This window comes from Leopardus geoffroyi, chromosome A1, assembly GCF_018350155.1.
Source record: "Leopardus geoffroyi isolate Oge1 chromosome A1, O.geoffroyi_Oge1_pat1.0, whole genome shotgun sequence".
NCBI classification, from domain to species: Eukaryota; Metazoa; Chordata; class Mammalia; order Carnivora; family Felidae; genus Leopardus; species Leopardus geoffroyi.
Genome location: NC_059326.1, coordinates 209,291,795 through 209,317,999, shown reverse-complemented (window position 1 = coordinate 209,317,999; position 26,205 = coordinate 209,291,795). Strand labels below are relative to the sequence as shown.

At 37.8% G+C, this 26,205-nt stretch overlaps 1 protein-coding gene across 1 annotated transcript in view; it reads left to right on the top strand.

Annotated features, from left to right (window-relative positions):
* Positions 1 to 26,205, top strand: part of WDR70 (WD repeat domain 70) — a 301,738-nt gene that overhangs the window by 68,682 nt on the left and 206,851 nt on the right. Inside the window, exon 8 of the mRNA XM_045439868.1 lies at positions 18,434 to 18,587. Coding sequence (XP_045295824.1) covers positions 18,434 to 18,587 — 154 coding nt within the window. The remainder of the gene's footprint in view (positions 1 to 18,433; positions 18,588 to 26,205) is intronic.

Below are 26,205 nucleotides of genomic sequence, written 5' to 3'. Positions count from 1 at the left end.
GCTGCAAATGGCAAGATTTCATTCTTTTTGATTGCTGAGTAATATTCCATTGTATAAAAATACCACATCTATCCATTCATCTGTCCGTGGACATTTGGGCTCTTTCCATACTTTGGCTATTGTCGATAGGCTATAAACGTTGGGGTGCATGTGCCCCTTTGAAACAGCACACTTGTATCCCTTGGATAAATACCTAGTAGGGCAGTTGCTGGGTTGTAGGGTAGTTCTATTTTTCACTTTTGAGGAACCTCCATACTGTTTTCCAGAGTGGCTGCACCAGTTTGCATTCCCACTGGCAGTGCAAAAGAGATCCTCTTTCTCCGCATCCTTGCCAACATCTGTTGTTGCCAGAGTTGTTAATGTTAGCCATTCTGACAGGTGTGAGGTGATATCTTATTGTAGTTTTAATTTGTATTTCCCTGTTGATGACTGATGTTGAGCATTTTTTCATGTGTCGGTTGGCCATCTGGATGTCTTCTTTGGAGAAGTGTCTATTCATGTTTTCTGCCATTTCTTCACTGGATTATTTGTTTTTTGGGTGTTGAGTTTGATAATTTCTGTATAGATTTTGGATACTAATCCTTTATCTGATATGTCATTTGCAAATATCTTCTCCAATTCCATTGGTTGCCTTTTAGTTTTGCTGTTTCGTTCGCTGTGCAGAAGCCTTTTATTTCGATGAGGTCCCAATAGTTCATTTTTGCTTTTGTTTCCCTTGCCTCTGGAAGCCTGTTGAGTAAGAAGTTGCTGTGGCCAAGGTCAAAGAGGTTTTTGCCTGCTTCTTCCTCGAGGATTTTGATGGCTTCCTGTCTTACATTTAGGCTTTTCATCCATTTTGAGTTTATTTTTGTGTATGGTGTCAGAAAGTGGTCCAGGTTCATTCTTTTGCATGTTGCTGTCCAGTTTTCCCAGCACCACTTGCTGAAGAGACTGTCTTTATTCCATTGGATATTCAAAGATTAGTTGGCTATACATTTGTGGGTCCATTTCTGGGTTCTCTATTCTGTTCTGAGTGAAGATCTTTTCCTTATTAACTGATGTTATTTGATCACCCTAAAATATAGTTCCTACTGTAAAGGCAGGATAAATACTTGGTTATTTCTTTAATTACCCATTTTCAGTTCAGGGGTTGGTGGTGATAAATGAGTTGTTGCTGTTATTGGTGGTGATTTTTTTTCTTTTTTCTTTTTCCTTTTTGAGTGTCAGTATTTATGATTTAAAAATTTTCATGTGTTCCAGTCAATTGCAGTCATTATTCTTTTCTGATGCTTAAATTGTCCCAGATTTGGCCAGGGGAGTCCCTGATTGCTATGTAGTTTTACATGTATTCATTAGACTTTAAAAGCTTACTTATTTTCTGGCATAACATGATGCAAGCTTCCTGGTACTTCCTTTCTAAGTCCTAGAGTCAGCATTTCCCTGGGAGACCTTTTTTTTTTTTTTTTTTTTTTAGTGGGAATGGTATTTAGAGACCAAATCTGAATGTTATACCTGCTCATTAATAGTAGGGTATCATTCCTTTTTGACCTTTTCAGTGGAAAGAGGTGGAAAATACAGGTGTGTGTGTGTGTGTGTGTGTGTGTGTGTGTCCATGTTTAAGTGACAAGATCATATTGATATTGCCCTTTCAAATTTTAGTAAAGTTTAACTTCAGAATATATTTAATTCATAGAAAAGCTGCAAAGATAGTCCACAGCTCAGGTATACCCCTAACTCAGTTTCTTCTGTTGTTAATGTCTTACATTACCATGGTACATTTATGACAAGTAAACCAATGTTGGTACATTAATATTAACCAAAACCCAAATTATATTTGGATTTCACCTTTTTTCCCACTAATATGCCTTTCAAAATACACATTACATTTATTCTTCCTATCTCTTCAGTCTTCTCTGGTTTATGATGATTTCTCAGTCTTTCCTTATTTTTCATGACCTTGATAGTTTTGAGGGGTTCTGGTCAGGTATTTTCTAGAGTGTTTCTTGATTTGTTTTTTTATGCTTTTTTTTTTTTTTTTTCCCATGGTTTAGACTGGAATTATGGGTCTTGGGGATGAATACCTCAAGAGGTGAAGCCAGCCACTCTTAGCTCATGCTAGCCACTGTCCATGTCCTCTGGACCCTTGCTGCCTGCTGCCTGCCTCAGGGAGTATCCTGGCCCACCTGCTCCAATTTAAATTTAACATTACAGACTGTTTACCTAATGTCTTTGAATTTTATACTCAAAATCAAAGATAGAACATATTTTTGAGAAAAGACTTACTGGTCAAGACCGGGAGTTGGCAAAATTTTTCTGTAAAGGGTCAGTAAGTATTTTAGGCCTTACCTGCTGCAAATGATATTTGCTAAATTTGTCCGTGTGTTCATGTGTGTCTATATATTATATAACATTAAATTAAATATACATTAGAATTTTAAGTAAAAAAGTGCAGTGCAGTAGAGGTGTTTACTTTTTTGGCATTCAATTTTATTCTCTGTATTTTGTTAGCTAATTGTTCCAGTTTTAGATTCTGACATCTGACATATTAATGATCAAACTGTTGTTGTTTTTTTTTTTTGCCAATTGCAGATGTGATAAATGTGCAGTAAGTTGTTATTCAGTCGATGCTGGTTGAATATGGCAGAGTCAGACTTGGTATGCCATTAGAAGCCTTTGTTTTTATGTTATCTGTGAGACAACCCTTTAGATTAAATTGCTCATGCCTATGAGAATCTATATACATTGGTTACTCAGCCAAATTTTTCCATACCCTGTGTTACTCATCTACGTTGTTCTTATATTGTCTGCAAAGAAAACTTTAAGGAGTTTGTTGATTGTCTTGAAGGTATAAAAAGCATATTGTACCACTTTTAGACCATTTATTCACCATGGTGAGTAAGTGGCTGCCAAACAGGCATTCACACAAAGACCCCCATAGCCATTCAGGATAGGAGGCAGAAGTCCTAAGGCTAGGAGTGAGACTGAGATAAGGTGTTTTGAATTTTGGGCATCTCTGATGAATTTTTTAGTATTCTTTTTTTGTTTTTTAAAATTTTTTTCAATGTTTATTTATTTTTGAGAGAGAGAGAGAGAGAGAGACAGAGTGCGAGTGGGGGAGGGGCAGAGAGAGTGGGAGACAGAGAATACAAAGCAGGCTCCAGGCTCTGAGCTCTCAGCACAGAGCCTGATGCAGGGCTTGAACTTAGGAACTGTGAGATCATGAGCTGAGCCGAAGTCAGATACTTAGCCCACTGAGCCACCCAGGTGCCCCTTGTTTTTTTTTTAATGTTTTATTTTATTTATTTTGAGAGAGAGAGCAGGGGTGGGGTAGGGAGAACTAAAGAGAGAGAATCCTAAACAGGCCCTGCACTGTCAGTGCAGAGTCTGATGCAGAGCTCCATCTCACGAACCGTGAGATCATGATCTGAGCCGAAACCAAGAGTCAGATACTTAACCGACTGAGCTACCCAGGCGCCCCTGAATTTCTTAGTATTCTTGAACTTGGTCTCATTTCCCTGGGACACCTTAAAAATACTTTGAAGTAAAATGTTTTCTTGATCTACCAGGATAAAAATAAAATTTTTCAAAATGCTTTTCTTTTTTTGTTATTCAACCTCTCTTTGATGCATCTTCCATTTTGGTAATTTGAAGTATGTTTAATAATTTGTTTTGGACGTTCGCCCAGCCAGCCGCAATATTAGATTTGTGTATCTCTAGTTTCTAAAGTGTTTCTTTGTTCCATTTAGTGAAAATCATCAGTACTGCATTTTCTCTAATCCAGTCTGCTCGGCACCTTTTGCTTTCTTTATTTCTTCACAGATTATCAGTAATTATGTATGTAAGCTCAAGAGTTAGAATCCTTGGGCTGACAGATCCTTCAGGTGTATCCTCTATGCAAAAAAATATGGATGAAGTAAAATATTAAGAATTCCTTATCTTCTGCCCATTAAAAATGGATATTCTTTCTTTTCTTTTTAAAACATTTTCTCTTCTTTTGAGAGAGGGACTGCGAGCAGAGGAGGAGCAAATGGGGGAAAGGTGGGGGGGGGAGAGAGAGAGAGAGAGAGAGGGAGAGAGAGAGAAAGAATCTTAAGCAGGCTCCATACCCAGTGAGGAGCCCTACATGGGACTCAGTCTCATGACTCCCAAGATCATGACCTGAGCTGAAATCAAAAGTCAGATACTTAACCGACTGAGCCATCCAGATCCTCCTAAAACATTTAAATTAATTAATACATTAAGTTATGTTCTTATGAAGAAATTAAAACATTACAGATAAAACTTAAGTTCTTCTTTGATTATCTTTTTAAAAATCTCTTTCCCAGGATTTCTCACAGTTTTCATTATGGTCCTTATTCTTTAAGGTTTTTTAAATTGTAGTCATCAACAAATATACCCGTCAAAAGAGTATATACTATATTTGTTTTCATAAGTGATATCAGACGGTTGTTATTCTATAATTTATTTTTGTTTTTCAATTCACAATATTGCTTGGAGATTTTTAATATCACTATCATGCATTTTACTATATTCTTTCTAAGTGCTGTATAGCATATTATGTATAACTTACCAAAGTTCAGAACCATCTGAAGGGCTTGTTAAAATGTTAAATGCTGAAGGGGAAAAAAGAGAGAGAGAGAGAGAGAGAGAGAGGAACAAATCAAGAAACAGACTGTAACTACAGAGAACAGACTGATGGTTGCCAGAGCAGAGGTGGGTGGAGGGATGGGTTAAATAGGTGATGAGGATTAAGGAGTATATTTGTGATGCGCACTGGGTGTTGTATGGAATTGTTGAATCACACCTGAAACTAATGTTACATGTACGTTAGCTAGCTGGAATTTAAATAAAAACTTAAAAAAATGTTAAATGCACCTTTAGAATTTCTAATTCTTTAAAACTGATGTGGCCTGAGAATAACTGAAATTTGTAGTTTTCTAAACTGTGGTAACTGAAATTCATGCATATCAGAATTACGCAAAGCAAAAATTGCCTGTATTTTTAAAAATTTTTAAATAACTACAGGATAGTTAGTATACAGTGTTACATTAGTCTTAGGTATAAATGAAGTATATGATATCATATATATAATATAGTGATTCAACAGTTCCATATGTTAGTGCTCATCAAGATAAGTGTGCTATTAATCCCTTTCACCTATTTCACCCATCCCCCCACTCACCTTACTTCTGGTAACCATTTGTTTTCTATAGTTAAAGAATTTTTGGTTTGTCTCTTTATTTTTCTTTGTTTGTTTCTTAAATTCCACATATGAGTGAAATCATGTGGTATTTGTATTTCTCTGACTGGCTTATTTCACTTAGCATTGTACTCTCAAGCTCCTTCCATCTTGTTTCAAATGGCAAGATTTCATTTTATTTTTTTATGTTTGAATAATATTCCATTTAGTATATATACCACATCTTTATCCATTCATCTGTCAGTGGACACTTGGGCTGTTTCTGTAGTTTGGCTATTGTAAATAATGCTGCTGATTGCCTGTATTTTAAAAAAAAATTTTTTTTTTAACGTTTATTTATTTTTGAGACACAGAGAGACAGAGCATGAACGGGGGAGGGTCAGAGAGAGGGAGATACAGAATCCAAAACAGGCTCCAGGCTCTGAGCTGTCAGCACAGAGCCTGACGCGGGGCTCAGACTCACGGACCGTGAGATCATGACCTGAGCCGAAGTCGGCTGCTTAACCGACGGAGCCACCCAGGCGCCCCATGATTGCCTGTATTTTTAAAAAACATTCATTATTGAACTATGGTTGACGTACAATGTTGTATTAATTTCAGATGTACAACATAGTGATTTGATAATTCTATACATCACTCAGTGCTCACTGTGGTGGGTGTAGTCACTGTCATCATGTAATGTTGTTGTAACATTATTGACTATATTCCCTGCGCTATACCGTTTTCATCTCTGTGACTTAATTTATTTTATAATTGGATCTGTTCAAATCTTCACCTATTTCACATACCCTCCACCCACTTCCTTTCTGGCAACTGTGAGTTCTCTGTATTTAAGAGTCTGTTTGTTTTGTTTTTTTTACATTCCACATATAAGTGAAATCATATAGTACTTGTCTTTCTCTGACTGACTTATTTCCTTTAGCATAATACCCTCTATGGCTATTCACATTATTGTAAATAGCACAATTTCAATTTTTAAATGACTGAATAATATTCCATTTTATATATACACACACACACAAATACATACATACACATACACACATACACATACATATACAAACATACATACATACAGACAGACAGACAGACACCACCTCTTCTTAATCATTCATCTATTGTTGGATAGTTGGGTTGCTTCTATATCTTGGCTGTTGTAAATAATGCTGTGAACAAAGGGTTGTATATATCTTCTTGAATTTTGTTTTTGTTTTCTTTTTTGTTTTGAGTAGTGTTTTTGTTTTCTTTGGGTAAATACCCAGTATTTAAATTACTGTATTCTATAGTATTTCAATTTTTAGTTTATTGAAGAACCTCCATACTGGTTTTCCACAGTGGTTGCAACAATTTATGTTTTCACCAACAAAGCATGAAGGTTCCCTTTTCTCTACAGCCTCTCTAAAACTTGTTATTTTCTTGTGTTTTTTGATGTTAGCCCATTCTGACAGGGGTGAGGTGATAGCTCATTGTGGTCTTGATTTGGATTTCCCTGATGATAAGTGATGTTGAGCATCATTTCGTGTGTCTCTTGGCCATCTGTATGTCTTCTTTGGAAAAATCCTTAATCGGATTGTTTGTTTTTATGGTGTTGAGTTATATAAATTCTTTACATATTTTGGATATTAACCCCTCATTGGATATGTCATTTGTAAATCTCTTCTCTCATTCAGTAGGTTGCCTCTTTGTTTTGTTGGCTGTTTTTTTTGCTACACAAAAGCTTTTTATTTTGGCATAGCCCCAATAGTTTATTTTTCCTTTTGTTTTTCTTTTTTCTTTTTTTAAAGCTCACTTACTTATTTTGAGGGAGTGAGAGTGTGCGCAAGAGGGGGAGGGGCCAAAAGAGAGGGAGAGAGAATCCCAACTAGGGTCCATTCTGTCAGCATGGAGCCTGATGTGGGGCTCAGTCCCATGAACTGTGAGATTGTGACCTGAGCTAAAATCAAGAGTTGGACACTTAACTGACTTAGCCACCCAGGCACCCCTCTTTTTGTTTTTTCTTGCCTGAAGAGACATACCTATAAATATGTTGCTAAGGCAGATATCCAATAGATTGCTCCCTAAATTTTTTTCTAGAAGTTGTATGGTTTCATGTTTCACATTAGGTCTTTAATCTATTTTGAGTTAATTTTGTGTATAGTCTAAGAAAGTGGTCCAGTTTCATGCTTTTGGCTATGGCTGTCCAGTTTTCACAACACCATTTATTGAAAAGACTTTTCACCCATTGTATATTCTTGCCTCCTCGGTCAAAGATTAATTGACCATATAATCCTGGGTTTATTTTTGTGCTGTCTTTGCTGTTTGATTGATCTGTCTCTTTTTTGTGCCAGTACCATACTGTTTTGATTACTACAGCTTTGAAATCTTGAAATCTGGGATTATGATACTTCCATCTTGTTCCTCTTTCTCAAGATTGCTTTAAAGATAGTCTGTTTTTGATATAAAAAAAAATAAAAAGGAAACTCAATGGGACATATAGAATGCGGTCAAAGGAAATGAATTAACAGATAATAGCAGAAGAAATATAACTGGCCAATAAGCATGAAAATGGATACTCAACTTCACTAATGATAAAAGAAGGGAAAATTAAACTGCTAGTAAGGTACTACTTGTCACCTCGAAGACTGGCAAAGGAGGAAAAATCCATATTGTCCAATGTGGGGAGAAGGCAAAGATAGGATATCATTTACTAAACTTGTTCCCCCACAGAACAATTCGGTAATATCAGATGAAAAGTGTGAATTCTGATGCAGGATTTGGAGAAAAAAGCCCTTATATGCATTGTACCTATCCACCATTCCCTGGGTACCATGCTCCTTACTCCTCCTGCCTCTACAGTTTCTTTTACAGTCCTTCCCTGAGGGTTCGCCTAAAGCTTACACCTCCCTTCGAAGTCTGCATCAGTCTCTTTACTCTTTCCCCCACTATTCCTGCTGAATCCCTGTAACACCCTCCTGATGCATTTTGACTAAAACCCAAATGTCTTACCATGGTTTATAATGGACCTTGTGTTCTGGCCACTGCCTATTTCTTCCCTTTCCCTATTATGCCCTAGCAGAATGGCTGAGAGATTTTGACACTGTATGTACTTTGTTTTCTGCTTAGAATGCTCTTTCCTACTGTTACCTGCTCCGCCCTCACAAACATGTAGCTCCTTATGCTTAGGTCTCCACCCAAACGTTGCTTTTCCAGAGAGGCTCTCTAATAAAGTTGGGCCCTCTCATATGTGCTCCCTTAACACCTTTTTATTCAGTGTGAAATCTTGAGGTTGTTCTGCTACTCAAATTAAGACTTGAGTTATTTTTAGCATCAACATTGTCATAAAGGAAACTATTGGGAATAACCAGAACAAAGACTGAGCTTTTGCTAGTCATTCTCATCGGTTGGCTATTTTTTTTTTTTTTTTTTTAATTTTTGAGACAGAGAGAGACAGAGCGTGAGCAGGGGAGGGGCAGAGGGAGAGGGAGACACAGATCTGAAGCAGGCTCCTGGCTCCCAGCTGTCAGCACAGAGCCTGACGCGGGGCTTGAACTTACGGACTATGAGATCATGACCCGAGGTGAAGTCAGATGCCCAACTGACTGAGCCACCCAGGGCGCCCCTTGGTTGGCTATTTTTGATCATGTTTCTCTGATCTTCACAAGACATGAAAACATATTGTTTATATATTTTGGTTCATTGCCTTTGGCTTTTTGTTTGTTGGTTTGTTTTGGATTGACTATCCTATCTTAACATGGAATTTGACTGTGAAATCTAATAAAGTCATGAAGCTATTAATCTATACTTGATTGAGTGATAGAGTAATTTTATCACATTTCTAAATAAGAATATGTGTTTTAATGGAAGGGAAGGGTTATAGATTAACTTTAGTAAAACTGTATATATATGTATAAATATATACATATATATATATGTATATGTATATATACATACATATATTAACTTTATAGTAGTTATATAGTAGATTAACTTTAGTAAAACTCCCTGTCTGTCTCTCTTTCCATATATATATATATATGTATATATATCTCCCTGTATATATATATGGTCCTGGATAGAATTTTTTCTGGCTTTACTTTTGTTTGACAGATAAAGTATTTTGTAATATTACTACTACCTTTCTAACCTTTGGTATGTTTAAGCTGGTTAGTGATATATTCTTAATTAATTTTGCATTGGAAATCTATTTTTTTAAAATATAATTTATTGTCAACTTGGCTAACATACAGTGTATACAGTGTGCTCTTGGTTTTGGGGGTAGATTCCCGTGATTCACTGCTTACACACAATACCCAGTGCTCACTCATCCCAACAAGTGCCCTCCTCAATGCCCATCACACATTTCCCCCTCTCTGGAAATCTATTCTTAAATTTAAAGCTAAAATATTGAAGTAGCTGAAGATTTATTTTGGCATGGAATAAATTAGTATTTTCTGATATTCTCATATGGAAAATTTTGATGGTTCTGCTTTCGGTCTCTTGCTTTCTTGCCCTGTTCACAGCACTAGATAATATATGTTATAATATATATTATACCTGGAAGATGGCATGCAAACCTGAAACTGTATTTTCTGTAATTATTATTGAATTTCATTCCCAAGAATATAGTAGTCACATTTGACCTAAGACTTGGGTTTTTGAGTGGGTGTAGAAATCAGAAAAGATGTAAGAACATTTCTCATGAGTATTTTGGTTAGTAGATAATTAAAACCTGTGATAAACTAACATTAGCTTGACTTGTAATGAATTTGAAATACTCAGTGTATTCAATTTGAATGTATTCATTATAGTTGGCTACCAAGATTTTATACCTGTCAGATAATCTTAAAGAGACCTTAGAAGTTAAGAAATCATAATAATGGCAACTATTCATTTCATATACTGTGTCAGGGTGTCTTTAAGTATAGTATTTTTAATCCTCACCCTAATCCTGCCTTATTTTTCCTGTTTATTTTTTTTAAATAATTTTTAAAAACGTTTATTTATTTTTGAGAGAGAAAGAGAGAGAGAGAGCGCGCGCATGTGAGCAGGGGAGGGGCAGAGAGAGGGGGACAGAGAATCTGAAGCAGGCTTGTGCTGACAGTAGGGAGCCCCACATGGGGCTCGAACTCAGGAACTGTGAGATCATGACCTGAGGTGAAGTCAGACGCTCAATGGACTGAGCCACCCAGGTGCCCCTCTCCTGTTTTTTTTTTCAGTGGAAGAAACCAGGACTCAGCAAACTGAGTACATGAACTCTGTCTCAGGAGCACCTCTGCATGGTTTGCCAACTAGTTGCATCAATTAGTTTTCCAAAAGATGGGGAGACTGAGCCTAGTGAGGCTGGAGGGCTTGTTCATCATCACATAGCTACTTAGCAGCAGAATGAGGACTTGGATCCCTGGCCTCCTGACTCACATTCCGGTGCACTTTTCACTACATCAGGACACGTTGGCTCCTGAGCCCCAAGTGACAGCCCCAGACAGCTGTGTTTATCTGTCTTGCATGTCCCAGCTTGTTTTGCTAGCCGAGCAAAAACTACTTAAAAGGATCCTCAATCTTCACCTTCCCATTCCCCTCCACTTACACTCTTATACTCCCACTTGCCCCATGAATAACTTCACAGAAAGAATTGTGCAATGTCACTAAGCCTTCCTCTGGTGTCAGAGTTACTCCCTGAGAGAACATTCATTTCCTCATGACTCCAGTTTACTGTCAGATTGGCTTTCCCTCTTTTCTCTTTGATCGGAATCTTAGTTGTTTAGGCAGGAATTTGAGGAGCAGATGTTATACCCCTTGAAGAAGCCCTTTAATTCTCCTTAGTACTGTGTCTAATGACTCTTAATCCTGTCCTTTTAACTCTGTGGCTGGCAGAATTAAGAGCGAAGTGGGACAGGAATGGTGAGCTTGATGCTTAACTTTTCATTTTAATGTTGACAAAGAGAGCACATAGAACAGTGACACAGAAGGAAAACATTAAGTTTGCCTCTACAGCTAAAGTGAGGTGAATGTTAGTGTGGGATCGTTGAGATTGTGTATTTCCCTCCAAATATAAATAGAGCAATTTCATAGAGCACATAGCCAGAGAAATAGAGGCACTATTTTTACTACCTTATCGTCTTAAATTTTGCTCTGGTTTTTAGATTGTTACTTGTAAAGAGAAATAAAAATGATTCACCAGAAAAAACAAAGTGATCTCACGTAGTACTCGTGGTTAGCTTTCATGGTTAGTGGAGAAAATCAACTTCTCCAAAGTGAGAGTACTGTTAACAAGGATATACCCTATGAACTACTTTGTTTTAGCAGTCTGAACTTTCTAATTATGAAATGTCTGATCTGTTTGTTTATACACACGTGTGTATAAATATATATATGTGTATAAATACATATATATTATATATATTACACACATATATAATTGTATACATTGGCTGTTTAGTTCAGTTTGTTTATATATGCATTTGTATACATACAAATTTATATACAAATACAAATGTATATATGAACAAACTGGACTAAACAGCCAGTAATTTTTCTCAGTTTCTAACCAATCACTTGAAATTTAGTATATCAATTAGCATCTGATTAGTAGAGAGAAATCACACAGCAATTTGAAAAGGGAAAGCTTATTATAAAGATTACTAACTGTAACAGAGGATTGGAGAAATGAGGGATTGGCTAGAAGTAAAGAGTACTCTAGAGAAGAATAGCAAATAAAAAGAGCATCTATTACCCCTAGGGTAGAGATAGAGCATTCAAAGTTGATGCCTCCAGGACTGAGATCCAGACATTTGAGAGGATAAGGCTTTGGTTCATTGAATGATAAAGAAGTTGCTGGAGCGCCTGGGTGGCTCAGTTCGGTTAGGTGACTGACTTCATTCACTCAGGTCATGATCTCCCAGTTCCTGAGTTTGAGACCCGAGTTGGGTTCTGTGCCGACAGCTCAGAGCTTGGAGCCTGCTTTGGATTCTGTGTCTCCCTCTGTCTCTGCCCCTCCCCTGCTCATGTTCTGTCTCTCAAATAAATAAACATTAAAAAAAAAAAAAAGAAAAGAAAAGAAACTTCCTTTAAAAAAAAAAAAAGAAGTTGTGACAGCAGAACTTTTCAAAACCTAACTGGACTCACTGCTATAGCTGGGGTTGGGGGGGTGTGCAGGAGGGAAGGGGCTGGGTGTTGCTGACCACCAGGTACTTCAGCAGCCTGGTGGAGACCAGCTGCACAAGCTGCGGGAGCCAGATGCTAGGGAAGCCACCTGAGGTGCTGGAGCCCACCAGGAGCAGCACACTAGACCCAGCGAGGAAAGCCTCTTCCACCTGCGATGTCTCTGTAGTACCCTCTACGTCAAAACCTCAGGCCGATGGGCAAAGGAAAAATAGTTAGAGGGCCCACATTTATTTTTGCAGAGCAGGCACTGAAGGATGAATTTGGACCTAAGAGGCAATAAATGGACAACTGGCACATCTGGTGATGAAATATATAGTTTGATATCTTATTATTATTGGTGCCTCCTTCTGGAGTAAACATTTAAATTTGGGACCCTGCTCAGAATTTTGCTAAGGACTTCATTCCTTCCCAGCATTTTCAGAAGCATGTGATAGGCCAGAGAGGCTTTTCTTTTTAGGAAGGAAGTACCTGGGCAATAGCACCATATTTGCTTTTCTTTTTTTTTTTTCTTTTTTTTTTTTTTAACGTTTATTTATTTTTGAGACAGAGAGAGACAGAGCATGAACGGGGGAGGGGCAGAGAGAGAGGGAGACACAGAATCGGAAACAGGCTCCAGGCTCTGAGCGGTCAGCACAGAGCCTGACGTGGGGCTCGAACTCACGGACCACGAGATCATGACTTGAGCCGAAGTCGGACGCTTAACTGACTGAGCCACCCAGGCGCCCCCATATTTGCTTTTCTAAGTTTCTTTCTCATGAGCATCTGGTGTGGGAGCTTCAGTTTCTCCTCTACCTTAATTCACACTGTGAAATTTCTCACACTGTCACACAGTCTAACCTCAGAGCACATTCGGACCTTGTTTGAATTATCTTTGCATTGGAATTAACTTTGAATCAGTGTATTAAGAATGGCTCTTTTAAGAATAAATATTTAAAAAACTATCAGCTAGAATTTCAGCATTTTAGGAGAAATGGTCAGTATAATTTTTGAGCACCAGTTTCTAGTTAGTGGTAGCTGTACAAAAGAGCAGTTTCATTGGTAAATATCTGATTTGGATTTAGTAACTAGCCAGGAAGAATAATTCCCTTTTTTTTTTTTTTAAGATTTATTTAAGTCACCTCTATACCCAATGTGGGGCTCGAACTCATTACCCTGAGATCGAGTTGCATGCTTTTCTGACTGAGCCAGCCAGGCACCCCAGGAAGAATAATTTTTTTGAAGATTAGCCTGACACATTTAAATTTTGATTTTTTTTGTGTCTATATTCTGTTTCTAAAAGACAAAATTATCGTAAGTTAATAGTTTTTTTCCTGAAATATCCATTTATTTCTTAGTCTTGAAATTACAGACTTAAAAGTAAATCTAAATAAGACTAAATTGCCTAAATTTTTGTTAAAATTGTCTTATCGTTGAGATTTATTTTATTTTGAGATTGGCCTGTTAGAATAAATCAAAGAATTTGACTTTTTTTTTTTTTTTTTTGCCAAGAGAGTTATATTCATAAAAGAAGTTATGAGGACAGCTTTAAAAAAACCATGTTCAATTTTATTTTTTATAGAGAAGTTTTATATTTGGGACTTTACTAAGTTGGTTCTCCAGCAGAATTCTTTGTGGGTTTGTGTATTAATATCTATTTAAAGTGTTTAATTATTTGTTGTCCATTCATATTTATTTGGTGATTTCTTTTTTGAGAGAATGATAACCTGTGATAGCATTCCTTTAAGATTGCTCTGATGTGATCCATCTCTGAAGAATGTTGTAGATGGTTTTTTAGCATGGGGAATAAGAAATTTTTACCTGACGAATTTACTTATTAGTCATTTCTAAATTTGTAACTGGAAATCAGTTACACTGACTTTTTTTAGTACTTGTACTATTATCATCCAAATAGACTTTAATAGATTTCACTAGGGTTTGTGTGTGTGCATGTGTGTGTTTATTTATTTTGAGAGGGAGAGAGAAAGATAGAGCACAAGCAGAGGAGGGAGAGAGAAAGAGGGAGAGAATCCCAAGCATGCTCTGCATCACCAGTGCAGAGCCTGACATGGGACTTGAACCCATGAACTGAGACCATGACCTGAGCTGAAATCAAGAGTTGGATGCCAACTGACTGAACTACCAAGCACCCCAGATTTTCTTTCTTTCTTTCTTTAAAATTTTTACTTATTTTTGAGAGAGAAAGAGTGTGAGTAGGGGAGGGATAGAGAGAGAGGAAGACAGAATCTGAAGCAGGCCCCAGGCTCTGAGCTGTCAGCACAGAGCAGGATGTAGAGCTCAAACCCACGAACTGCAAGATCATGACCTGAGCCGAAGTTGGATGCTTAACCAACTGAGCCCCCCAGTTTCCCCCCAGGTTTTCTTTTTTTTAAAGGCCATTTTACTTTGTATTTCATTTTTCATCTGTTTTATGAGCCAATAAGAATCTTCTGTTTTTCTTAAGTTCAGACTTTTATATTTATTTCATATTTTAACAGCTGCACTGTTCATATGTAGCTATTTAAATTTAAATAAAATAAAATTAAAAATTAAGTTCCTTAGTTGCACTAGCCATATTTCTAGTGCTTGATAGAAACATGTGGCTAGTGGTTATGACAATGGACAACACAGATGTAGAGCATTTCTACCATTGCAGAAAGTTCTGTTGGGAAGTGTTGGTCTTACGCAGAATGGTGACAGTCTCATACATTGCAGTTGTTGATGTGACATCTTCCTTTGTCTCTGAAGGTAGATTTTTTTCATTTCACAGTCCCAGTGATACACTTGGTATTGTTAGCCTTTTAAATTTTAGTCATTTGGTGCGTATATAGTGGTATCTGTAGTTTTACTTTGAGTTTCCTGATGAAAACATGTTTGGAAAAAAAGTGTTTTTAAGGTTTTACTTTTGTCTTTGACGTTCAACACTTTTGCTGTGATGTGCCTGGGTGTGGTTTTTTTTGCTACCCTATTGGGGTTTATAGTATTTACTGAATCTCTGGGTTAGTGTCTTATCATTTTTCCAAAATTTTGATGGTCACCTCTTCACATGTTGCTTCTCTCTCTTTCCATTCTACAAATCTAATGTGAGGCTTTTTCACCATATCTCATGTTTCCCTTATGTTTTCTCTTGCATTTTCCATTTTTTTCTCACCATGCTTCAGTCTAAAAATAATCGTTTAGCTAGTAATTCTCACCTGTTAAATTCACCCATTAGTTCTAAATTTCAGTTATTGTAGTTTTCATTCTAAAATGTCTATGTATTTCTTTTTTTGTGATTTTCAAATCTGTGTATATATTATCTATCTTGTCATTTAATTTCTTAATTATAGTTGTTTTAAATTCCATGACTCATAAGTTCAATATCTGGTATTCCCAATTTCTGTGAACTTGGGTAAAAAATTGTTTCTTTTCATTAACCACTAACTGATTTTTATCATTTCCTTTAATTGTGAAACTAGGCAACAAAGGCACAGGTGTACCTACAAATTTCAGTGCTTTCTTACTATATTATCATTACTACAGGTACATTGAAATATGTATTATTTATGCTCATCATTACTTTGAAATTACAGTAGATCTGCCTCTAGGCATAGTGTCTTGATACGTTAGTACGGAGACTCACATATTATGTCACAAATTAAAAAAATATTTTAATATTTATTCCTTTATAGCTGGTTTCCACTATATGCCTAATGTAGTTTTTTAAAGATGTTTAAAAACATAGGAAGAAGGAGCCCACAGACTTCAGAGTGCAAAATGGTCCAGGCACAAAAAAATGGTTCTGTATAGTGTAGGTCAGATTGTGTCCTTGCTCCACTCAAAGCACTCTGGTCGGTTTCTTCTGATTTCTCTCAGAGAGAACGAAAGCCAAGGCCCTTTCAGGGGCTTATGTGGCCCTCTGTGATCTGCACATCCCCACCTGCTGCATTCTGACCTCTCCAACTCCTGTTTGTTTTGCTCAGTCTGCTCCAGGTTACATTGGGCAAATGCCAGGACACTCTTGCTGCAGGTCATATCTGATAGAAGTTGCTTCTTCTTAGAACACTCTTCCTCAAAATATTGTCACAGCCTACTCCCTCACTTCGTAGCCCACTCGGTCACTTACTTCCTGACCATTCTACTTAAAATATTTATTCCCGTCCCCTTGGTACACATTTTCAGTCCTCCCCACTCTGTTTTTTCCCCATATACTTATTACACAGTTTTTCATATTCCATACTTTCCATTAGCTTAGTACTGATTTTGGGAGTGGGGCTCATCATAGACTTCAGTTTCTGAGAGGTTGGACCTTTGGCAATAATAGGTCTATTTTGGAGAGTTACCATTGGTCCCATGCCTAACTTCTATCCCTTCTTCCACTGCCTTCCATTGCATTAACAGTGGCGTGGATGATGACAAAAGCTACCTAATGTCAACTGAACTGGCCAACTCATTTTGCGTTATTGCCTCTTTCGAAGTTGATGTCCTTTGGGATTAACATGTGATACAAAGAGCTTCGTATTTGGTGTCCACTTTTGTGGGCGTGTCTACATGCATCTTCCCCACGTCTCCTTATCTCCATCTCTTGATCTTTCCTAGGGTTTGTCATCTTCTGGAGACAAACCCTACTTCTGGTTTCTCACCAGTGTACTTGATTTTTTGCTCACTGGATTCAATTAGCATGATGTCATCTAGATCATGGACCAACATGAATTTCTTCACGTTGTCCAGATGGTCCAGGTCTCTTCTGAGTATGTTAACACAAAGGGCCAGAAAAGTAATGTAGCCCTGGCTCGAGCATGCACACGTGTGCTGTTGTTGGTCACCTGTGAACGTCAACTGCTTTGGGTCCCTCTTCCTAATAGCGGTAGAAAAAGACGCTTTACCAAATCGTTCACTTACCTGACAGAGACAATAACCCTGTCTTTATAGGCTGCCAGAGAAGCCCTTTGGCTTTCACACTATAGTTTTTAATTGGTGATTTAGTCAGCCTCAGCCTTTCGTTGTCTTTGTTCATCGTACTGACTACCCAGGTAATAGGGATCCAGTTCTGCAGTTGTTTCAGTTATTCCTTTTCCCGTACCTCTCAGATGCCTGAAGTAGCCCACCAGCCAGTGTCTCTCCCTTCACGGTGAATTTGTGGCAGTTGCAGTTGCACTGTTGCAGCACGGCGGGGACTCTGTGCCACCTGCGACAGGGTCCTCACTGCTAGCCAGTCAGTGACGAATACCCCTCCGGGATCTCATTTTGGAATTGACTTCATAGGGCCGTTTCTGGTGGCAACTCTCTCAGGTCAGGTTCCCCAGAAACATACTTTGAAACTTCGAGATTTGCATGCAGAAGGTTGGTTGAGGAGTGCTAGTGGTGGGATCAGCCCCTGTGAGACAAGGTGCAAGGGAAGCACGCTTAGGAAGGTGCAGGAATTGTGGCGTCATGGAGTGGCAGAAGCAGCCACAGCTGATCCCACAGGGAAACTGAAGCTGGTATAATTCTTCTGACATATCCCAGACTGAAGCAGAGAGCTGGGCCATTTTACTGCACATTGGTATTGAATGTGGGCTACTTTGGAATGGTAACATAGTCTGAAGCTAGGGGAATGAGTAGAGCGGTGAGAATGGAAGGGATGCCATACTACCAGAGGAATAAAGGAGATGAAACCTTGTTCTAACGCCTTAGCTGTGAAGGGGAAAGAGGGGCGACAATCAGTAGCCGTTCCTGAGGACACTGGAAGGGATGGGATGCAGAATACAGGTATTAGATTTGCCTTGGGCAGGAAGAGGTTTACATCCACCATTGTAATCAAAGAGGCGGAGGAAGAGAGGTGTTCAGATGCAGATAAGTAAGTTTATAACACTAGTGGGAGGAAGTTGAGGCAGTTGTTTGTTTCTTTTGGCAAAGAGCCAGACAAATCAACAGCTGAAAGAGGGGAGAGTTGGTTGGTGAGTAGAGATTTTAACAGATTGCTGTGGTGAGTGGGAGGAGAGCGCTAACAGGATAGCCACTGGTGTTGAGGACCCATTCGAAGTTGATGATCTTGCTTTTGAAGAATTAACAATTTGTGCAGTTGTGCAACTTTCTTCTGGCAGTGCCTAATGTAGTGGAAGTATAAATATTATGCCCAGTGTCTTACACACCTGTTTTCTTTTTTCTTTTACAAAGCCATCAGATCAAGTCATTGCAGTATAGTAACACGGGAGACATGATTCTTGTTGTATCTGGAAGCTCTCAGGCTAAAGTGATTGACAGAGATGGTTTTGAAGTAATGGAATGTATAAAGGGAGACCAGTATATTGTGGACATGGCGAACACCAAGGTAAGCATTAAACAATATTTTAGTGAATTTAATTAATTTGGCACACATTTGTTAACAACTTGTTTGAGTTGCTATAATTCATCCTAAAAATTAGTGTCTTGTTTTAAATACTGTATTGTTTCTCACAATTCTGTGGATTGATGAGGAAGTTCTTATGCTTCATACAGTGTCAGCTGGGGCACTAGGATGGTTTTAAGGTTCAAAATGCATCATTCACATGGTTTATGGTTGGTGCTCTACCCCATGGTATCTGTCCTGCTCCCAGCACTCCCCACTTCCTGACTATGTGCACGTGCATGCGTATGTGCCCTCTCTCTCTCTCTCTCTGTCTCTCCCACTTTCTCTTTCCACATGCCTAGTTTGGGCTTTTTTCACAGTGTGGTGGACTTAGTGGGGTTTGACTTCTTGCTTGATGACTGGGTTCCATGAAGGATGGATATGGAAACTTTGGATTTTATAAGGTCTGGCTTCAAATCTTATGTAGCATCATAGCGCCAGTGCAAATTTGAGGAGAGGGGAGATAGATTCTACCATTTGGTGGTTGAATGACAAGATCACATTATAAAAGATCATGTGGGCGGGGAGATATGGATGTAGCCATCTTTATAAACAACATAGCACAAACTTACTATGTACTAGGGCTTAGGACAAGAATGAAGGAGTCTCATCAACCTTTTAAATAAAGATTTTTAGTGAGATAATATTTTAAAATTACACTAAATACCAATTAACTATAGCAGCATAAATCCTATCAAACTTAATGGCTTATTTATAATTGCTGACATATCTTTGGGATGGCTGGGCTTGGCTCCAAGCTCCAGTTAGTGCTAGGTCTGTTCCATGTGTTTCTGTTCCCGCTTGTACTAGCAAACTGCCTGAGGGCATGTTTTTCTCATGGCGATGGCAGAAACACAAGAGGGAAATCCCAAATCTGGAAGCACATTTGAAGTCTTTGCTCATATGTCCACGGACGTTCCATTGGCCAGAGCAAATCACATGACTGTGGGTAACATCGGTACAGTGGAGAAATATGCTCAGGTCTTTAGTGAGAGGAACTGCAGTATCACATGCCAAAGCTGGAGGATGCAGGAGGGGTGATGGATTGGGAACAATAATGCAAGTTACCACAGATACATTACAGTGTCAGTGGATATAATTGATGCAGAAGTTTGAGCCTCAATTTTAATTTTGATTTTTACTCTTTCTTTCCCTGTCTTAGTACCTTCTTCTAAAACACTAATCATGGTTTGTAACTAAATCAAAATCTTTTATGAGATTTGATTGTCTTAAGAAAATACAGTGGGTCCCGATTATTTGTTGTTCCTGTACTTGCAAGCTCACCTATTTGCTAAAAATTTTTTGTAACCCCAAAATCAGTACACAGTGCTTTTATGGTCATTTGCAGACGTGCATATGTACAGAGTGGCAAAAAAGAATTTGAAAAAGCTGATGCTCTTTTTTCTTGTTTCAGCTCATGTTGTAATCAAGTATCCTTTCTGTGATCTATGTAGTGTTGCGTTTTTGTTATTTGGGCAATTTTTGTTGGTGATTTTGCTGTTTACAATGGCCCCCAAGTGTAGTGCTGAAGTGCTGTAGCATTGTTTGGTGTTCCTAAGTGTAAGAAGTCCATGATGTGCTCTAGAGAGAATACATATGTTAGATAAGCTTCATTCAGGCACAACTTACAGTGCTGTTGGCTATGAGTTCAATGTTTATGAATCAGGAATATATATTATTATATGGTTGTCCTTAAACAAAAACATAAACAAAGTTGTGTATTGATTGCTTGATGAAAATGTGACCAGAGGCTTACAGGAACCCAACCCTGTATTTGATAATTCAGTGTTTACAGAACTTTATAGACCATAACTACTACAAATAAGGAGATTTGACTGTAATCTACTTTACATGCCCTGGTTGACCTATTGGAATAAATATATATACTATGTTTCAAATTGCCTTCTATTGAACCCCAGTGAAGTGCCTCTCAACCCCAATGAGGATCCCAGCCTCATGCATATTTTTAGTTAGTTTTTTTTTTTTTTTTTAGTTTAGTTTAGTTTTGAAAGAGAGAGACAGTACAAGTAGGGGAGGGGCAGAGAGAGAGGGAGACAGAATCCCAAGCAGACTTCGAGCTGCCAGCCCAGAGCCTGACATGGGGCTTGAACACATGAGATCAAGAGATCAGGACTGAGCTGAAGCCAAGAGTCGGTTTCAGCTTAATGGACTGACCCACCCAGATGCCCCTTGACTAATTGTATTAAGTACCCAGTATATGTTAGATGATTCAAACAGAATTCAAATATAATTTAAGCATACAATTATATTGCAATGGTGGCTTCAGTAGTTTCTTTTTTTTCATGTATTCCACTAGAATTTCTCATTCGTCTCTCCTTTTTTTTTTAAAAAAAAATTATTTTTTTCAACGTTTATTTATTTTTTTTTGGGACAGAGAGAGACAGAGCATGAACAAGGGAGGGGCAGAGAGAGAGGGAGACACAGAATCGGAAACAGGCTCCAGGCTCTGAGCCATCAGCCCAGAGCCCGACGCGGGGCTCGAACTCACGGACCGCGAGATCGTGACCTGGCTGAAGTCGGACGCCCAACCGACTGCGCCACCCAGGCGCCCCTCATTCGTCTCTCCTTAAAGTCAGTGTCCCTAGGATTCCACCAAAGATGATGTTGTGAGAGTGAGGGTGGTAAGGAAAGAAAGCAGATAGGGATATAGGTCCCTGTCCATATCTTAAACTCAGTTAGTTCTGCTTTTTATCTGCTTTATTTGAAGCTTTTGGGAATCCAGAACTTTAAAAAACTGGTTTGTGGAAATGAAACCTTAAAAAACTCCTATTTATTCTCTTTTTAGCTTGTATTTACCATAGACAATAGTTCTTAAAAAGTATGAGGAAGAAAAGTTTTTGCCAGTCTCTAAGATCTTCTTAATTGTTTTCAGCCATTCAGGGATTTCTTACATTATAAAAAGACTAAGACTTTGTGGATTTAAGTTTTAGCTAACAAAATTTCAAGAAGAAAGGAATCTGTTTAGTTCTCTTGCTGGCTGTTTCTGCAGTCTCAGACTTATAGTGCATATAATAAGATGATTAAGAAAGTAGGACAAGGATGGATAACAAATCTATGTAGAAACACACAAAAAAATTAAAATATTAAGTTATCAGAGTTACCTTTTACCTCCTTGGTTAAGTTTATTCGTAAGTGTTTAATTGTTTTTAGTGCTATTGTAAATGGGATTGATTTCTTTATTTCTTTTTCAGGAAGTTCTTTGTTAGTGCATGGAAGCACTGTTTTGGTTTTTTTTTTTTTTTTTTTAATGTTTTATTTATTTTTGAGGGAGAGAGAGACAGAGTATGAATGGGGGAAGAGCAGAGAGAGAGGGAGACACAGAATCCAAAGCAGGTTCCACGCTCTGAGCTGTCAGCACAGAGCCTGATGCGGGGCTGGAACTCACAAACTGTGAGATTATGACCTGAGCCGAAGTCAGACGCTTAACTGACTGAGCCACCTCGGTGCCCCGCACTGTTGATTTTTTTAATGTTAATTTTGTGTCCTGCAACTTTACTGAATTCATTGATTAGATCTAAGAATTTTTTTTTGTTGAGTTTTTAAGATTTTCTGTATTTAGCAATAGAAATAGAAACCATTTTACCTCTTTCCAATTTTGATATATTTTATTTTCTTACCTGATTTCTCTAGTTATGACTTCCAATACTGTCTTGAATAAGAGTGATGAGAGTGGACACCCTTGTCTCTTGTTCCTGATCTTAGATGAAGAGCTTTTAACCTTTCACCATTGAGTATGGTCTTAGCTGTCAGCTCGTCATGTATGGCCTTTATTATGTTGCGATTGGTTCCTTCTATGTCTAATTGCAAACTATATATCTGATAAGGGTTAATGTCCAAAATATGTGAAGAGTCATATAGCTCAACAGCAAAAGCAAAAGAAAATGAACCCAATTAAAAAATGAGCAAAGGACCTGGATAGACATTTTCTGAGGAAGATGTCCTAAAGACCAACAAGTACACGAAAAGATGCTCAACATGACTTGTCATTAGGGAAATGCAAATTAAAACCACAGTGAAATATCACCTCGTGCCTGTTAGAATGGCCATTATCAAAAAGACAGGAGATAACAAATGCTGGTATGGATGTAGAGAAAAGAGAACCCTTGTGCGGTATTGGTGAGATTGTAAATTGGAGTAGCCACTGTGGAAAACAGTATGGAAGATCCTCAAAAAAAGTTAAAAATAGAACTACCATATGATCCAGCAATTCCTCTTCTGGGAATATATCCAAAGGAAATGAAAAGATGAATTTTAAAAGATATCTGCACCTCCATGTTCATAGCAGCATTGTTTGCAGCAACCAATACATGGAAACAACCTAAGTGTTCATGGATGGATAAACGGATAAAGAAGTTGTGGTATAACACACACACACACACACACACACACACACACACATATGGGGTGGAATATTATTCAGCCATAAAAGATGAGGAAATGCTACCATTTGCAACAACATGGATGGAACTTCAAGGCATTATGCTAAATGAAATAAGCCAGACAGAGAAAGACAAATACTATATGATCTCACTTATATGTGGAATCTAACAAACAAACAATTCCCTGCCCGACCAAAAACTGCAGACTCACAGAAAAGGACATCAGACATGTGGTTACCAGAGGCTGGGGGATGAGGGAATTGGAGGAGGGTAGTCAAAAGGTACAAATTCCTGGGGCGCCTGGGTGGCTCTGTCGGTTGAGCGGCCGACTTCGGCCCAGGTCATGATCTCGCGGTCTGTGAGTTCGAGCCCCGCGTCGGGCTCTGTGCTGACAGCCCAGAGCCTGGAGCCTGTTTCAGATTCTGTGTCTCCCTCTCTCTGGCCCTCCCCCATTCATGCTTTGTCTCTCTCTGTCTCAAAAATAAATAAACGCTAAAAAAAAAAAAAAAAAAAGGTACAAATTCCTAGTTATAAGGTACATAAGTACTAGGGGTATAATAATGTAAAATGTTATGACTATAATACTGTATGATATACAGGAAAGTTGTTATGGAAGTAAATCCTAAGAGTTCTCGTCACAAGAGTTTTTTTTTTTTTTTTTTTTTTTTTTTTTTTTACTTTTTTCTTTTTTATATTGTATCTATATGAGATGAGGGATGTTAGCTGAACCTATTGTGATAATCATTTCATAATACATGTAAATCATATTATCATGCTATATGCCTTAAACTTATACAGTGATGTATATCAATTATTTCTCAATAAAACTGGGAAAAAATTTTAGTTACCAATGTGCAAAAATCTCTATATATTGTAACCATATACTATAACTTCTCCCACTTTGCCGAATATCTCCGTTTTGATTTCAAAATCATGGTTAATATTTACTCTTTCCATTTCTTAGAAGCAGATGTAATTAATTGACTATTTACTCGTCTAGGAAATGTTACTGGTATCTTAATTGCAGTCTTTGGCTTGAGTAATGGGTTTTGGAAATGCAAGAATTATTATTTGAAAGTAGTAGATTTCATAGGACACTTTTTTTCCTTAACTTTTTAACCTCTTTTCTGATTCCAAGAGTAATTAGTAACTTGTGGCTTTACTGGAAATTGCAGTGAATAGGACATTAAAGGAAACAATTAAATATATCTGATCTGTTGTGATTAAAATATTATGTACTTTAAATATAAACAGGCCTTTCTAATTATATTGTTAAATTTGTATCTCTAATCTTTACATCACTGTGTGTGTATGTGTGTGTATTTTTAAGTATAGTCACAGTGGTAAAGAAATGCTTTTTTCTGTTGTATACTACAACACAGTGCATTACAGGAAGAATAATTACATTTACATCTTGGAAAAATAAAGTTTATTGGGTTTCTAACAGTAATTCCTGTCAATAATAGAAAATTTGGAAAAGAAAAAATTACTCATAATTCTACTAGCCAAATATAATCACTTAGAACATTTTGGTTTCTGTATTCTGTATTTTCCTTATGCATCTGAAAAATATTTTTTCTGATGAAAGCAGAACCTTTACATCAGTTATTGCTTGGAGTCACCTTTTGCATGTTCTGCCGTCTTGGAGTTATGTTGTGAGTGCCGCAGGGGCTGCAGTAAGGTGCAAGGAGAGGTCTGGGGATGGGGGTGAGGGGCAGGGGGGTTCTCACTTCAGCCAGAGGAGTTCCAGTTTTGTCTGTTTTATGTGTCCAAGTTTTTCATAAGATATACTTTGTAAATTGGGTCCTGCTGTGTGTGTGTGTGTGTGTGTGTGTGTGTGTGTGTGTGTGTGTTTTTAAACATGAAGAACGTTGGTCTGGAGTTCATGGGATTATTGATTATTGTACGTGGGGAAAATGGGATCTTACTTCTTTAGGTTCAGGCGAGTAGTGTTAAATCCAAAAGAAATCCAGCTGAGTAAATTTGTCACTCTCATTGTTGTTCTTCAATGATTTGTGAATTGGGCAGCATCTCTTCTAGCAAGTAGTCTAAAGAAGTTATGAGATGTACAAAATGGAATGTTTTCAAAGGCAGAGAGAGGGTGGGACAAGAAACTTATAAATAGGAAAAAAAGGATTATTTCCAGCAAGGTTATACCTTCATTTTGGGGGAACAAACGGGTCTATTAGTTGGATAACCTCACTGGTGTTGATCAGGAAATTCCAGACTTTCTGGTTAAGATTACATTCCTGGGAGAGTTTGAAACAGTACTTAGGTTAGGTATTAAGTTTCTTTTTGGTGCCATGGGTTTAACATAAGTGATTCCATTTTGCGCCTGTTGTCTCTCTCTTTTAAAAAAAATTTTTTTTTAATGTTTATTCATTTTTTGAGAGACAGAGACAGAATGTGAATGGGATAGGGGCAGAGAGAGAGGGAGACACAGAATCCCAGGCAAGCTCCAGGCTCTGAACTCATAGCAGCACAGAGCCCGAGGTGGGGCTCAAACTCACGGACTGTGAGATCATGACCTGAGCCAAAATCGGACACTTAACAAACTGAGCCAGCCAGGCGCCCCTGTTGTCTCTTTTTTAACATTAAGAAAGTAGGACAAGGATAAGGAGGAATCAACCTTTAAACTATTCAAAAGCATACTTTAAAATCTTAATTATATTGTCATCTAAAACTCATTTATTCTAAACCAGGATTTTGGTACGTTACTTCCAATCAGAAAGTGTTTTCCTCTCTTACTTTGAAGTCTCACACACACACACTTTGCCTGAGACTCAAATGGGGCTGTTTGGCCTAGATCCCACAAATGTGTGACTATTAAATTTCTAGCCCTCACTGAGAAGTATTCCTGTACATCAAAACTCTATAACAAATCAGTATTAAGTTAAATTAAAAGGTGTTTTCATAGATGATAATAAATGAATGCCTGTGATTATCTTAGAGTTTCACTTATTAAACTTCCTTTTGTCAGTTCATCTAGAGTTGATATTGTTAAGTGCATTTCCTTTGGATTGTCTTCAACCCTTTTCTCTTCAACATCAAAACAATTCTGTTACATTTCTTTCTTAATTACATGACTAACGTGGTAGAGGATAGGTTCAGGGACCCTAGAATGCTTGGATCTTTAATTGGGCAATTTCTCCTTGAATATC